The sequence below is a fragment of the Anopheles marshallii genome, chromosome 2, assembly GCF_943734725.1.
Source record: "Anopheles marshallii chromosome 2, idAnoMarsDA_429_01, whole genome shotgun sequence".
In the NCBI taxonomy this organism is placed as follows: Eukaryota; Metazoa; Arthropoda; class Insecta; order Diptera; family Culicidae; genus Anopheles; species Anopheles marshallii.
Genome location: NC_071326.1, coordinates 49,039,768 through 49,055,566, shown reverse-complemented (window position 1 = coordinate 49,055,566; position 15,799 = coordinate 49,039,768). Strand labels below are relative to the sequence as shown.

Genomic DNA, 15,799 nt, shown 5'->3' with positions numbered 1-15,799 from the left:
GTGCAAATATAAGTGCGTTGCCACTAGATGCATTCATACAATGCCCTTTTATTTGCACCCTTAAATAAAGTCTAATGGGGAAACTAACCACAAGAAAACATATTTCACATTAGTAGGAACAATCTAAATAAAAAAAAAATACATGAAATAATAAACAGAAAACAAACAACACAAATCGTTCATATTGTTATGATAGAATTAATAAAAGGATTACAAATACTGAAAAATTTAAGTAACACACAGATTCCAGAGTAGAATAAATGGGTTAAAATGGAATATTTTAAAAAATTTATGAATATCCATGGCTTATTAATCCGTTCACTTTTTCTCCAAAATACCTATAAAAATTGTTACAAAAATATTGGGGTTTCAATGTATTACTGGGAATTAAGCCGCTTCAGCTTAAGATTAAGCTGAAAATAGATGAAAAGAAATGATAGACCACACATAGCTCACTACTAGTTTCTAACAATACATCTGCAATACGAACTGTTGCCAAGTTGGGGCAAGATCAATGTCAAAATCGTATATTCAAGAAGATTAATCGAAAACCGGTTGCCTAAAATATTCATCGTTGCTTGACGTGACTTTTTGCGAAGTTTGTTAATAAATGAACGGACTGAAAAATTGTGAAAATCTCTCATCTTCCCCGGAAAAAATCAAATCTAAACAGAACTAATTGAACGCCTCTAAAAGTAGAAATATATAACTCATTACGAATAAGGGACATTCTTTCAGCTGCACGAAAACGAACATTAAAGATGCGCAAATTAACCAGCATGTACCAGGCACCATATGATTTCGCATTACTCAATAGTCGAGCTCTGTCGGAACCTTTTTTCTGAACGTTCAATACCTTCCCTCTCTACAACGGAAGCGGTTTTGGAGCTACAAAGAAAGTTGAAGACGCTACCAAAACTATCACGCATTTAGCAAAACCTGCTTTACTGCGGTGGTGATCATCATACTGTGCTGGACGTTACGTGTTATCTGACGCCTCTTGTGTTTGATACTATGCGCTTCTGCCTGTGGAACTCTTATAATTGCACCGAAAACGAAGAAACCTTTACCACAAACCCTCGCTTCTTTTCTTTCTCACACACAATTCACACACACATACAAACACGGGCCCAACTATACAATATGCTCGCTGAACAATAATCTCTCCGCGATCCTTTTTCTCGCCACGAACAATAAATATACACTGTGATGGTACACTCTTGCTAGCTTAACGCTCATAACATCAGCTTCTAAGTTAGCACCTTACTTAACCTGTGTCTGAGGACTACCACCTGGATACAACACAGTGCATTAATGACTAATTGTGAGAAAATTCGAAATACTAAAAAGATACGAACGAAACTGTACTCTTATCTAATTTATTTATATTTTACTGCGACATGAGCTTACTCTCAAAGTATGTTTGAAATATTCTTCTTTTTGTGTTCCCCTAAATCCTCTCCCCTAGGAGGGATTTGTTACGATTCTGTAATTATGTATGTAAATTTGCAAAAGTTCCAACTTATATAAACGGGTACTGGGTGGTTTTAGCAAGTCTTTCAACCATCAAATAGACTTAATCAAGTGTTCATATAATGAAATGAAAGATTCCTCTCTATCGTTTATCGACTGTTTTGCTTGAATTTTATCAGGTTGGCTAACATAATGGTACCTCCACTATCAATTATTGCGCACACATTATTACCGAATCAAGTCTACGTTTTGTTGTTTTGCCAACAATGTCACAATTAGGACAGAAAGAAAACAGCTACATTAGCCCTTCAACTACTAACTGACATCCTGCTATTGTAGTCGAGAGAAATGATAGTAACTGTGACTCAACCCTATATTTTACCATCGCTCTTTTTGTTTATTCCTTGGTTTACACAGTATTAATTAAAATTTTTAAACGAAACAACCTACTCCACCAAATCATCTATTGCAAACAATGTATGTTTCTAAGTGATTTGAAAAGGATCGGTTCATAACTTATGAAGAAAAAGGAAAAACATATAATAGTCTATATACAACACATTGTTTGAGACACTACTTCAGTTTTCAGTTCCGTGTTTACCATAGAGTTTCCTTACTCCCTTTTAATTCCTGGACGACTCGTTTTTCTTCTTCTTAGCCAAATTGCTTCTACTTATTTTGTTTCATGCCTTGTGATCGAACTTATTAAAAATTTTCTTTCTGTAATCTTTCGTATGTCTGCTTTGTGGAAATTAGGGTTTGGTGTATGTGTTCCTATAGAAACTGCCAACTCTTTTTCTCTCTCTCTCTCTCTCTCTCTGATTATGTTACCAACATTAGATAGCTGGAGAAATCATTTGAAGATTAAAATGTTGTGTATTTAGAAGGGATGCTGTGTATCAAACCGGGTATAATTATCCTGGAAATTATAAATTATACTTCGCATCGATCTTCTTGATCTCTAGTCTATTTTGTTTCCATACATCTATACATTTATAGTTAATAAATATAGTATTACTTGCTATTTGTTTCATCGCAACAACAAGGGCTGTTATACATGCGGACACCTAAAAGGTAGCAGCGAGATCTTGAACATCTTATGTTTTTTGTGTTATGTTTTTATAAGTGTTCCTATGTTGGATGTACGGGGTTTCTCTTTATTGCGGTTCGTTCATATTCTCCAGTGGTTTATGCTAAGTCAAGTCAGTTGTTGCGGTACACATCAAATCAAACGCTAAAACGCGCAGAGACTTTTCATTGAACATTGTCGTCTTTATCTTAGTGTCATAAAAAATCCCAGAACTGCGCCAACCTTTTTGGTTGTAATTGTTCTCTACACACTCGTAAAACCACCACTGCCCGTGACATGAAAATTAGAGGAAAGGAAACACACACAAATTGCAAAACGTAACCTTTCAAATGCTGCTCTTTTTTCTACCACTGTCATACTATGTTGATTTCTGCTGTGGTGATGTGATAAATTTAACAAACCACACATATGCTTGTACGTTGAATTGAAGAAACCGCTCAAACTGACGAGGGAAGGGTTGCGCCTGATGTTGCTGGGTTTATGCGATTAGTCTACAGAGCAAAGTGGAGCTGATCCTGGCAATTGAATGCAATACCTTCTCCACAACTCAATATCTCGTGACTCTCCTTGATCTCGCGTGTGCGCTCCTGCACTCCTTCTTGTTGTTATTGTGCTGCTCGGTGGCCTATCGATTGTACCTCTTGTTTTGCTTCACTGCCTCCCATCGGAGCCCTTAACGGTAATGCCACTGTACTTTGTCACTGCCATTACACACTGATCCTGCCTGAGTACGCTTTTCCTCACTGTGACTGGTATGTAATGTACTGTTTTAGCTAGCTCTTTCTAAAACCTTGCTTTGTACCTAATAAGAATGAAGAAAAATACAAATGATTTTTACATTAGAGATTAGAGTCAAATATTCAATCAAGACGTATCAAAAGCTACCTAAAATCGTAGATTGGCTAAAATTTAAGAAACAAAATACTGAAATGGTGTAAAGTACAATGCATACAGGAAATGGGAAAAACAAATCTTACATTAGTGATCATTACACTAGGCGTGTACTCCGTAGGCTAACGAAACATTGCAAATAGCCAACATTATCATTCATTCCTCGTTTGCAAGGGAAACCAATTTGGTTCACGGAACACCGATGATCAATTCCGAACATCCGAAATGAGCTACATCAGTAATTGATATCAAATTATGAGAAAACAGCACACTCAAGCCATCTTTACTTGTTCGTGCCTTGAAATTCCTATGTTTTTCCTCATCTTCCAGCTCAAAAATGTCCTTTACTAAAATTTGAAAGCAAAGCGCTAACATTGGAAAACGGTGCATTGAAATATTTCGGCATTAACCGGATGAATTATAAGCAGTACTTGATAATAAATATAAAAAAAATAAATATTCGAACATAATGGAAAAATGATTTACAGAGTAATGCATGAACTAAATGAAGTTGATTATTTGATAGTGAGAACTGATAAAATATGTAGAACACTGAAATATAAAATTTGAATATGTTAATATTTACCTTTGAATAGCCGTGCTGCACATGGTGGGTCAGTGCTGTTGATAAGAAAGACACGATGGCACGCACAGTGAAAACCATGTGCGAGAACATTCCGTTAGCGACACGTGCGGTCGACGGCAGGACAACAACACTCAAATTGTGTGGTGTTAAAGGCATGAAACGGTGAACAAGCGAACGGTGGTGGGTTAGGGAGAGTTCGAACCGATCAGTATCGTGTTGATGCATTAACATACACTCGTCAAAACGCAACAAAATGGGATAAGAGCGGTCGTTGATTCAAAAATGCACAACGAAAAGTAAACGAAAAGATGGATTGGATACGATAATGAAAGAAAATCTTACAGTTATTCTTACGAGACATTCAATCTTCAAGATCAATACCTACGGCTAGTGCCGTATCTTCCGCTGCCACCAGCTCCTTGGTTGCCTGGAAACGCAAGTTATTCCGTTAGCTATCGACTAGTACGCGCCATAATAGCTACCGTCGGTACCGTAGGGTGCCGCTCGCTGATTGAAATTGCCACCGGCACGCACCGGACCAGCATTGTATCCTTGTTGGTAGTTATTTCCGAACTCATTTCCGCCCCATCCACCACCACCACCGCCGCTGTTACCGCCCCAATTGCCACCATTGTTGCCCCAGCCACCCTGACCCTGTGAACCGCACCCATTGTCCCATGGATTGCCTCCGCCGTTGTTCCAACTGTTTCCACCGTTGTTGAAACCTCCATTGTTGAAACCACCACCATTATTAAACCCACCGCTGTTCCAATCATTCGTGGCACCACCTCGCTGGTTACCCCAGCCGCCACCTCCACTACCGCGCTGACTGTTCCAGCCACCACCACCACTGCCGCGTTGGTTGCCCCAGGCTCCACTACCGCCACCACCACCGCCGCCACCACCACCACCGGTACGGCCCATGTCGTTCTTGTACCTGTCCATATCTTGCTTTGGCAGTGCTTTCTTTACATCCAGCAACTTGTTCTGAATCGTGTGACTTTTTTGCACTGAAAATTAACATGGATTCAAAACATTAGTTGACCCTCCTAACTCGGCCTTACATGCAGTCTACATTCTAGCTTCCCAATACTTACAAATAATTTTATCCACTGGGTCGTAATCATCGAACTCGACAAAACCAAAGCCTCGCTTCTTACCATTGTCTTTGTCCGTCACAATGCAGGCCGAAATGACGTTACCATATTTCGAAAAGTACTCGCGCAGGTGTTCCTCGTCGAAGTCATCGCGCAGACCGCCAACAAACAATTTCTTCACTGACGAGCCAGCCTCTGGACGGTTGATATCCTGTCGTGGCACGGCGCGTTTCGGCTCAACCACTCGACCATCAATCTTATGCGGGCGGCTCGCCTGGGCGTCGTCAATCATGTACGATTTCGAGTAGGTAATGAAACCAAATCCGCGACTACGTTTTGTTTTCGGGTCCTTCATTACAACCACATCCACCACTTTGCCCCATTTTTCAAAATACGCCTTTAGCGTATCGTCCGTAGTGCGGTAGTCCAGACCACCGATGAACAGCTTACGGAGATGTTCCGGTTCGCGAATCTCCTGAAACGAACGTTATAGAAGTTAATTATTTAACGACCTCAATACTTTTCCTCTACGGATAGTTCTCTTTTGCCCCGATGCACCAGACCATCGCTAATACGATACATCAGATCCTGCCAATAATTTATGTTCCAAACATGCGCAGATTACTATAGAAAAATGCTCTTGTAAATCGAAATAGGGCAATTGATATGAATTAAGGGTGACAATTTCATGACAATAGTCACAATCGTGTACTTCAATGTGTGTATAATATTTTTACTATCAAATGCAGCCACACATATCTCTAGATGTATGGCTTCACGTACAAGATAAGAGCACCATGAGCATGGAATATTCGTGATCATTTTCATTCATTCCGTCGTGGCATTTCATAACATTTTCTTCTTCTACCATTATAGTTTCAAGTATATATGGCAATACGCACAACCCATAATGTGTTCAATAAAATGGAAAAAGTTACAGGTTATTGCATACTGCTGAAGCCAACATTTTCTTCGCATTGAAATGATTTTTACCGTACATACACACACATTATAAAGACCGGCTTGTGTTTTTTCATTCGTGCAGTAGGCTGCACGCACACACCCATCATGAGAGCATCATGTTCATTAAATTCAATATGGCGTCGGCAGCAAATGAAAATCACATCAAGCGTTCAAAGCCAAATCACGAACCCACGCGTGAAATGCTCTCAAAGATTGAACGTACGAAATAAACGTTTCTTCGTCGATAGCTTTATAGCTTTATTTATTAAAAACACGGGAGAAATGCGTGCTTTACTTACATCATCATCGTTGCGACCGTTCTGGTGATCGCCATTTTGTGGATCCTGCTTTTCACTCATGATTCAATCGGTAAGTTTTCACAATTAATTGAAACCAAATTCACTACACAGCACCGTTAAATCAGTCCACCAATCAGTACCTTAGCAGAAAAGAAACAAAACTTTCGAATTTCGCGAGTTTTCACACTGCAAAGATGAATGAGGGAAAGCACTTCACGTGAAAACGACCGCACGCTACGAAGTTTTTTTCCAATTAAAATCAATGGATTAATGCGTACGGCACCAAGTTGTCCGGTGTCATGACCAAGATTGTTAAATGTATGACACCGATATTTGACATAAGGGATTCACCTGTCAACAGAAACGTTTTCGCAGTTTCGTGAAATTTTTAAATTGTTTGCCGTTGTAGATGGAGTATTGCAGCACATTTACAGAGAATATTTATCTTAATTAACGTATTACGAAGCAACTAACCTCTTTCTTCAAGGGCTCGGGAAAGATTGAAACCATTTTCATACATTGTGCATATATTTTGTTATTCAAACAGTTGAACCCACCGGCCGAGTACACCCGAGATAAGGTGACCTTTCACTGTTTGGAGAAGGAAATGTCTTGAAACGATTGTGAATTGTATCTTAGATTAAGCTACCCCGTTAGTAGTAAGCAATACGGCCTGGCCGTCCTTATTGAATAAAAAAAACAGTTAAACCCACCTTCAACAATGCTTGGAAACAACAAACATTGGAAACTTTGTGTATTATAATCAAAGTCTTGGTCGTTTTACAGTCGTTAAACATTTGATTTAAGTTTTATTGTAACTATATCATTTCACTTCCAACACATAATTTTTGCACTTTACTTAATAAAGAATATATACCACCTTTTGGACCTCACAGAGAGTTAACCATATTCGATTTGCGTACACATTTTCATTCTTAATCTGCGGCGTAAACGTCTATGAATTTTCCGACATTTTGTACCTAGTAAAGAATGTTGCGAAGTTAGGAGATGAAACAATTGCGGGAGATTTTGTAACACTTACTTGCATTTAGTACATGTGAAAAATACAGTCTGCCCTTCGTCCGCAGACCGAAGTTGTAAAGTGGCATACGACATCTGATCATTACCACACTTGGGACACTGCCTGTTTACAATTGGCCCTTCTGCTGCTTCTCCCTCAGTGCGGTCTGCTTGATCCGATTTCTTATTTTCATAAGAGTTGAAATGAATCGTATACTCTGTTTCCATTGTTCCGAAAGCTTAAAAACACGTAAAATGGATTAGCATTCAACTACGGATGTGTAACTACAGTTGCTTTTACCTGCAGCATCAAATGCACTTTGGCAGTTGTAACAGAGAACTTTATTTGTTGTTTTGAGCAGAGGCAAAATTGAGCCACACTCGGGACAGAATCCTGGGTCCATCGTCAGCAGTTTTACTCAACTCTAAGCTTTGATTTGAAACACCGTTTCAACAAAAACAGTACAATTATAAAAGCCGCGTGTTTTCTTACGCGACTCGTTTGTTTACATTCGCAAAATTGACAACCAGGCGAAATACAATTGCGCGCGGCGAAACCGTGTGTACTCGGTCATCCGTGCTTACATTTTTATAGCATTACAGTAGAAGCACGTTATGGAAAATTGTGATCAGTTTGAATAAAGTTCTTCAAATTTTGTTGTTCCGTTTTCAGTTTTGTTGAGAAAGAAAAACACCTCCTAACTTCTGAAAGCTATCTTATCTGAAATATGTACACTACAAATAGATATAAAAATATAAATTTTCAAATAAATTTAATACGCATTCAGTGTGGCAAATAATTAAGCCACGCAATTGTTATTTTTATTACCTCCATATAATAATATAGACTGATATTTTCACCTCTACCAAAAATAGCTAGATACTAATCACAAACTTTTACCTCCATCTGTAGAGTAACACCGATTTGTCGTAAAATTTTGGATTTTCGCCTCTATTTTAAATCATTAAACTGATAATGCTGTCGCATTATGGTATCAATGTGCTTCATTCGATTTGCAAAACGTTTATTCCAGTTATTACTTATCGTCGCCACGCACTGAGACATGAAAACCATAGCTGCGTTTCACGTATATCAAACATGTTGTAGTACGTGGATGCCAATGTTGCTGCTATCCCAAATACGATTACTGCTCCGGCTAGAATGCAATCGCTGTACATGAAGTGACATAATTGCTTGCAGCGTACGGCCAATAGATCAATCCACTTGTTAACATTTTCTCGTATTTTCGCCATGGACAATGCCGACCCTTGCGATCCAATTGAACCGTACCAACTACGACGCGATTCGCCGATTGTTTCGATGTCCGAATCTTCGAAATGATCATCCGAAATCTGTGATGATTCGGTGGAGTACGATCGTTTCAGTTCCTGGCTGTAGATTTTCTCCAGCTCCAGCATGCGTTGGTAAAACAGGGGAGGCAGAATGAAGATGAGCGGTCCCGTTAATGTTCCTCCGATGATGCCCATGACCAAATCGAATCGGGGTAAAATTTCTGCTATCAATACACCCAGCCATACGAGCGTTGATCTTATAATGCATCTTTTTATGGTAAAATCTGCAACAAACAAAACAACTGTACAAAAGCAAACAAACGAAGGTAGTGTTATACGTTGGATTACCTCTGGAAGCCCCGAGAAGATCTTCGATGTGTTGAAATAGCGCTGAATTTCCTACAGCGCTGGATAAGCACAGCTGCAAAGTTACCAGCAGAATAGTCATGTACAGCGACCAGCTGCGGGGTAAAATCTGCAGCACATTGTTCGTAGCATCCATTCCATAGCGATATGCAGTCATGAAAGTAGTGATCGCTGACAGTGTGCAAGTCGTTAAAATGCCATACAGTACCGCCTTTCCAATCTGCCGTTTATGCTGCATATCCACCTGAATGGTCAGCAACATTGGATGAATGTCGAACTGAAACGCTATTATTCCGTACGCTTTCAATAGCTGAACGAAAGGTGGCAGCCCGAGCGTGATATCCTGGAACGGTGTGAAACTTCCCGAACGATCCTCCCCGATAGAGATCCACGTAAGAATGGCCACACTGCTACAAACGACCACCGATACGCTCGCCAGAGTTCGCATATTTTTCGGACTGCCCAACCACATGATCGGACATAGAAACAGTCCAATAATCAGCAGCCAGTAGCAGAATGATATCTCAAACGAACCACCACTGATGCGCGCCCCAAGCAACTGAAGATTCTGTGCGGCCACCAATAGGTTCGGTATCCCACCACCAAACACTGTCAAATCCAGTAGTATCGTAACGAATACGCTCATCCTTCTGCCGTAGGTGAACTCCGCGATTGCCGCATACGGGTATCGATTTTTAGCCACTATCGATGGATCCAACTTCTCGGCAATCGTCCAACAACGCCCCAATACGACCGCGGTGTAGATCTGCAGTGTAATCACGAACAGCACCAACGGTACGCCGTACAATCCGCATGAAATGATCGATTTGGGCAGGGCTACGATAGGAAACACACCGAACAAATCCACCACACAGAGCGTGGCAAAGAAGAGCGACAGCTTCCGTGCAGCACCGAGACCGGCGCCACCGAACATCCGTTCCCCCTGACGGTGCAGTAACTGGTCCGAGGAGCTGTAACTCTGGAAGGCCATGACTAGAATGCACCAACACCCAGCAGTTCCATAATCCTGCACGCACTAAAAAAAAAACACCGCTCAAGCTCGCTGACTCAGTTGCACGGCGTGGGCTTTGCACCAACAATATTCACCAAGACACTGCATCCACAACCAGACGCACAGCTCCGATGTACCTACGCCGAATGACTGACGGAATCGGTGAAAAGGGTCGCTGTACGATGGTCTCTGTAATGGAGCCGTTACAATGGACATCAAAGAAACGGAGAGGAATCCTTACAAAGTCCTCACCACTTGGTCGATGACTTGCGACAACAAGACAACGTAAAGTTTTACGTTGAGGCAGGTTGCAATAGTTAATAGATCAATGGAACCGGTTTTGAAGAACACTGTAGCGAAATAATTTAAGCATGAAATTGAGAAATGTTAAATAAGTCTTGACTACACATATTAATCATTACATCAGTATGGACAAAATCAGTACCTATATGGAAAAAGAGATTAGATTACAAGTTAAATAAAACTGACCCCCTTATTATTATTATTTTTGTTGTGGTTTTGTAATAAGTAATAACTTTATTTGACTAACAATAAACACACATTTCGGTCATAACGTTGGTACAACAGGAAACCCACACACTGGTTACACACTGTACGTCTATTATGCACGCACGTCATCAACTGCCACAAACAAACAGTTGGAATGTTCCGGTCGAAAGCAGGAACACGGTATCGGGTGTCATTGTTCGTTCGATTTGCTTCCTGGTGCTCTAATGGTCACCATGTACGCGTACAGACCTCCACGTCTTAATAAACGCCTGCACCTCCGTCTATTTACAGCCTGCAAGTAGTTAGCGATGGCTGCTACTTGGGTGACTGCCAACCACCGAACGCCTTTTCTAGCTCTTGAGCTACCGCTAGGCACAGTCGATCCTGGTTCGGTCCAGCCACCACCTGTATACCGACGGGCAGCCCATCACGGTTAAACCCGAGGGGTACCTGCGTTGCCGGAAATCCGAGCGCATTCATAATCATCGTGTACATAAAGCCGGTGACATGGCCGAAGGATTCGTAGTGGCGCAGGGCCGGCTTCGGGAAGGATGGCATCAGAAATACACCGTCGGTACCAAGTTTGTTCTGAGCGTAATACAAGCAAGCGAGAGGGAGGGAAAGACGAAAATTAGTTAACCTCATTCTGGAATACTTCACACCTTGACACCACTCACCGTGAACTCCTGCTTTAGCTCAGCCCCCATTTGCAGATATCGGTCGCGGTTTTTCTCGTTAACGGTGGCTTTGGAGGCAGAAAGCAGATACATGAAGATCGTAGCGAACGTGTGCTCTGATTGGCGCAACACCACCTTCGCCAACTCCCAGAGCAGATTCGGACGTTGAGTCGCAAATACGTTCGGCACATCCTTGAGCGTTTGTAATGCGGTCGAGGCGATTTGCATACTGTCACAAAAGTATCGGAAATTGAGTGGTTCCGTGTAGGTGCCTTTGTTCTGGAAGTATTTCAGCGCACTGCGCAACGATTCCCGGATTTCCGGTGCGATCGGAACGGCATTAATGGTAAAGTCCAGCTTTTGCGGATAGTATATCTTCAGTGCGTCCACGTTGACCGGTTCGGTTAGTCGCAGTTTAGCCGCGTTCGAACCGCTCATGATGCGGAGCAGCAACGGTAGATCCTTAGCGTAGCGACACATTGGTCCGAGTGACAGGTACTGGTCAAAGTGGGCATCGGCACAGACGGGCATGTGACCTTTGATGGGTACAATCCCTGCAGGTGGAAGAAATGATAATGATGGTATGTTATTCATGGCCAATAAATGGATGTTGTGCGATCTATGCATGATGCAACGATGATACTTAATATAATGTGTACCAGCGACAGGAGCTACAGAACCAAATGACACTTTCTATTTTCAGTTGTTACATGTACCTAGCCCTAACATTAGTGTCAAAGTATTGACACAACCTGCCCATTAGCAACGATAGGAGTTCGGGGCGAATGACGGAAGAGGGCGCCACCATCAGGGGGATAAAAGGGACTGCATTGCGAGGATCGAGTTCTTTCCTGTTGCAGACCACACAAAAAGGCAGTAATAAATTTTGAACGTCTCTAACCGAATCGAGGCTGTTAAAAATATTACACAAGTCCGAAAGTTTGCAACAATTAGTCTTATGCAGTTGAGGGACGATCTGCACGCAGCAAGGTAAGGCTGACCTGCATCAATGGGCCCTCCAGTCAGTGAAACCCACCAAGCACGTAATAGGCGAACAAGCTGCTGGTCGTGATGGTGTTTGCATATTAAAAACGGAAACAGTAAGAGTTTTCAAACGTTCAAAACCATATGATACGTCTACATCAATCACTATTTCTTACGACTAACCCACTTCCACTGCTGAACGATAAATAGTATCGTCACAGGAGTGCACACATCAGAGGACGAAAGTCAGTAACGTTCGTATAGCCTTGTTTCGCCCACCTTGCATTTGGCACGCCAGCACGCATACACAAACGCTATGGGTAGGTCCATTACCCCTTTCAATGGACGGCTTCACTGATGGCTTTCTTTTGAGGTAAATAATAATCGTGGACAATCATAGTATTCAAGCGGCCAGTGGGCCACCTGAGTAACCGTGTGAGTCCGTGTGCAATGACGTGCTGTGTCAAACCATACTTTAAGTATCGTCGTTATCTGCTATCGAACGACTCTACCGATAACGATACATACGGTGAACGTTTACGCGTCAATGAAATTAAGAACTGTGTGAATCATGAGATGGGTTCAATCCCTTTCCATTGCATCACCCGTTGGATAAACTCGCCAAGTTACCTGCCCGCCAAGTGTTGCCTACCAAACGGGCAATTATTAATGGATAAAATCTCACCGGCACTGGCACCTATTTATCGAGCAGAGCGTAGTTTTATTTCCGCACTTTTCTCTAACGCTTGGAAACAGAATTAGCAACAGCAAACGTAATAAATAAGTCTTTCATTAGCATAGTCGTTGGTCTAGATGATTTGTACACTTGCATTCTGCAATTAAATTACGCCCGTGCCCGATTCGTTCCGTGATTGCGACCCGGTTCTCGGATTTCAAATCGCCGCTGTGTTCTGTATTCTGATGGGTTTATAGGAGTACAAGCTTTTCGTGACAAACATCCGATCTGATCGCATAGTAACGAACATGGGGAGTGCGGCTATGGGGGTTGTACAAAGTGTATCGCCAAGGCGTATCCGGGTTCACACGATCAGAACATTGTGGTTCGCAAAAAAACATTCGCTACGGTCGCTCCTGGTTCTGTACGATAACACATTCGCATGATGATCGGTGAGTCAAAACAGTGAGTAATGTATGTAACCACCCAATGGCTTATCAATTCAAAATGACCCGCACAAGATAATGACTGTTTGCGTTAGCGTATGCCCCGAATACACCATCGAACCGCAACTCACCTGCTGATGGTTTGTGGCCAAAGATGCCACAGAACAGGGCTGGAATACGAATCGATCCGCCGAGATCACTGCCGATACCGCAGACAGATGCACCAGCCCCGATTAGGGCACCTTCGCCACCGGAAGATCCGGCCGAGGTACGGCGTGGATCGTACGGATTCAATGTTCTACCGGTAACATTGTTGTACGACTCGAACGCCATGCAGTATTCGGGCGTGTTGGAAACGAGCAATGGAATTGCTCCCGCTTTTCGCACGTATCCCACCGCCTCACCATCCTCTTCGGCCGTCAAGTTTTGACGACGCACCACACCACCACTGAGGGAGAGACCCTTCACCGAACAGCTTTCCTTCACCGTGATCGGTACACCGAGCAATGGGCTGGTGGTGGCCAATTCCTGCAGCGCTTGTTCGGCACCACCACATGCCGCCACCCGCTCATCCGCTTCAGCTGCTTCGCCGAGCGCAGCCTCGAAGCGCTCCTCCACGACCGCATTTATTAGGGGGTTCACTTCGCGAATTCGCAATACGTACGCCCGTACCACATCTACCGAGCGAATCTTGCGCTGACGTATTCTTTCCGCTAGTTCGGAGGCCGGCACACGCAACACCTCATTTGCAATCACCGGAAATGGTTCCGTCCGGGGAGGACCACCGAACCACGTCAGGATCGGTTCGAGTACGGCATTGATCAGGCGGAGTGTCAGCGCAACTAGCTTCAGGAACAGCTCCATAGCGACTACCGGCAGGTGTGCGCAGTTGCGTTTGATGATGATTGTTTTACTGGCACGATCGACCTGATCGCTAACGTGAGGTTTGCAACAGCCGCGTAACTGTCGCGATTGAATTATAGAATTGCACTTGCACTTACGCACACGAAACTTCCTTCATCCCTTTCTTTCTCAAACACACACACACAACCAAAGCCACTAATCTTCCTTTGGGTGGAAACCGATAAACTTGATATCTTCGGACGGGGATTGCTATCTAGCGGAATTGTAACTTACACCTGCGATTTACTTAGATCACGATCGCAAACCCACACCACAACGCAGTAATGACGCGAATGGCTCGAAGGGAACAAACGTTTGAAACGTTGCAATTCTAATGATCGTTCCTCGCTTGCAAAGGTCAAAAACAACACCCTACTCACTTCCTATTCTGGAGTGGCCCGAATCACTTCGTGTGACCGTTGTTTACCTCGTCAGTGTACCGACGCTGGCAAAAGGCCGCAATGAAATGGAAACACTTCAACCCTCGACCAATGCGGTTCGTTGCTTTCGGGAGTTTGGTTGCCTTATCTATCACCCGCACGGTCACCGTGTATCGGTATCAGCTACGGGCGCATAAAGTCGGCAGCTTAGCGTCCAGTCACTTTCTTCCCAACCACATTCGGGAACTTATCAGCGGGAACTAATAACCACTGGACGGGGGTTCATAGTCGGGGTGATAAGTCGCAATCGCTGCCAGAACTTTGATCAACTACATTTCACTGGTGAGGGCTGGGTGTAATAAAAAAAGGGCCTCCAGAATTTGAATGCACATTACGTATGTTCCTGACTGCTTATTTGTAAGTGTTCAAGGAGTTTTTTTCCAACAATTCAGTTCGGGCCCGTCAATTAAATGAAGATGTGTGAAACACAGCTATGCTGATCTGGATTCTACGAGTTTATGCAGATTTGTTATACTGTTATACGGTTGTTACTATTCTTTCCAACAGTACAATTCATAGTTCTAATATGCGTTGGCGCCTTGCGTTATGCAATATTTTTCGAACACAGGATCGCTTTTGACCTACCGTTTCTGCTCTTCCTTCACTTGAATCACCCGTACATGAGTACTGAGACCTACTTACGGGAAAACTATTCTTGTTGCATTTGGCACCATTTGGTAGTGCCTTTCATGATATAACATGGAAACCGAAGCTGGAAGCTACTCCATACGAGGAATGAACACGAAAATTTAAATCCGCAGACGTCTAATTTCATACTTCTCCAAAGTTATTGCGTAAAATAATTCAAGTGTGTTAATGGCTTCACATACCTTAGAAGTCTTCTGCATATGTCAAAAAGTATTGTTGCTCAGTTACAACACTCTGTCAATGACCATATTTTAGCGTGTGTAACGACCCACTTTATTTGACTTAGGTCCTTTTTGAACTTAAAAATGCCCCGTCCCGTTCTCTACGTAAACGTCCACCTATATCTGTTGCTACATGTCGTACGCAGTTTAGCAACAATGATCCTCTTCGCGAATTCAATCGTCCGTTTAATGTTGTTGCCAATC

General features: G+C 42.7%; 4 protein-coding genes across 4 annotated transcripts; all 4 read right to left on the bottom strand.

Moving 5' to 3' along the window:
- Positions 1 to 4,499: 4,499 nt before the first annotated feature.
- LOC128709500 (heterogeneous nuclear ribonucleoprotein 87F-like) lies at positions 4,500 to 6,459 on the bottom strand. Its single transcript, XM_053804505.1, has 3 exons — positions 6,400 to 6,459; positions 5,138 to 5,612; positions 4,500 to 5,050 (listed from the first exon to the last, which is right to left on the bottom strand). Exons 1-3 carry the CDS (start codon positions 6,457 to 6,459, stop codon positions 4,500 to 4,502), a joined length of 1,086 nt encoding a protein of 361 aa, XP_053660480.1.
- An 895-nt stretch (positions 6,460 to 7,354) lies between these two features.
- On the bottom strand, positions 7,355 to 7,823 carry LOC128707955 (DNA-directed RNA polymerase I subunit RPA12). The gene is made up of 3 exons (XM_053802913.1): positions 7,721 to 7,823; positions 7,442 to 7,658; positions 7,355 to 7,379 (listed from the first exon to the last, which is right to left on the bottom strand). Exons 1-3 carry the CDS (start codon positions 7,821 to 7,823, stop codon positions 7,355 to 7,357), a joined length of 345 nt encoding a protein of 114 aa, XP_053658888.1.
- Positions 7,824 to 8,460: 637 nt separating this feature from the next.
- LOC128719422 (uncharacterized) lies at positions 8,461 to 10,069 on the bottom strand. Its single transcript, XM_053813047.1, has 2 exons — positions 9,061 to 10,069; positions 8,461 to 8,996 (listed from the first exon to the last, which is right to left on the bottom strand). The coding sequence occupies exons 1-2, from the start codon at positions 10,067 to 10,069 to the stop codon at positions 8,461 to 8,463; spliced, it is 1,545 nt and encodes a 514-aa protein (XP_053669022.1).
- An 846-nt stretch (positions 10,070 to 10,915) lies between these two features.
- Positions 10,916 to 14,247, bottom strand: LOC128708303 (fatty-acid amide hydrolase 2-B-like). Its single transcript, XM_053803278.1, has 3 exons — positions 13,515 to 14,247; positions 11,278 to 11,831; positions 10,916 to 11,188 (listed from the first exon to the last, which is right to left on the bottom strand). The coding sequence occupies exons 1-3, from the start codon at positions 14,245 to 14,247 to the stop codon at positions 10,916 to 10,918; spliced, it is 1,560 nt and encodes a 519-aa protein (XP_053659253.1).
- Between the last annotated feature and the right edge of the window lie 1,552 nt (positions 14,248 to 15,799).

Excerpts from the sequence above, each read along its gene's own strand:
- LOC128709500 (XM_053804505.1), bottom strand. The coding sequence starts at position 6,459 with ATGAGTGAAAAGCAGGATCCACAAAATGGCGATCACCAGAACGGTCGC. Across the intron at positions 5,613-6,399 it reads ACGGTCGCAACGATGATGAT|GAGATTCGCGAACCGGAACA; the intron begins GTAAGTAAAGCA and ends CGTTCGTTTCAG. Across the intron at positions 5,051-5,137 it reads CCCAGTGGATAAAATTATTT|TGCAAAAAAGTCACACGATT; the intron begins GTAAGTATTGGG and ends GTTAATTTTCAG.
- LOC128707955 (XM_053802913.1), bottom strand. The coding sequence starts at position 7,823 with ATGGACCCAGGATTCTGTCCCGAGTGTGGCTCAATTTTGCCTCTGCTC. Across the intron at positions 7,659-7,720 it reads AAGTGCATTTGATGCTGCAG|CTTTCGGAACAATGGAAACA; the intron begins GTAAAAGCAACT and ends CGTGTTTTTAAG. Across the intron at positions 7,380-7,441 it reads TTCACATGTACTAAATGCAA|GTACAAAATGTCGGAAAATT; the intron begins GTAAGTGTTACA and ends ATTCTTTACTAG.
- LOC128719422 (XM_053813047.1), bottom strand. The coding sequence starts at position 10,069 with ATGGCCTTCCAGAGTTACAGCTCCTCGGACCAGTTACTGCACCGTCAG. Across the intron at positions 8,997-9,060 it reads TCTTCTCGGGGCTTCCAGAG|ATTTTACCATAAAAAGATGC; the intron begins GTAATCCAACGT and ends TGTTTGTTGCAG.
- LOC128708303 (XM_053803278.1), bottom strand. The coding sequence starts at position 14,247 with ATGGAGCTGTTCCTGAAGCTAGTTGCGCTGACACTCCGCCTGATCAAT. Across the intron at positions 11,832-13,514 it reads TGGCCACAAACCATCAGCAG|GGATTGTACCCATCAAAGGT; the intron begins GTGAGTTGCGGT and ends TTCCACCTGCAG. Across the intron at positions 11,189-11,277 it reads AGCTAAAGCAGGAGTTCACG|AACAAACTTGGTACCGACGG; the intron begins GTGAGTGGTGTC and ends TATTACGCTCAG.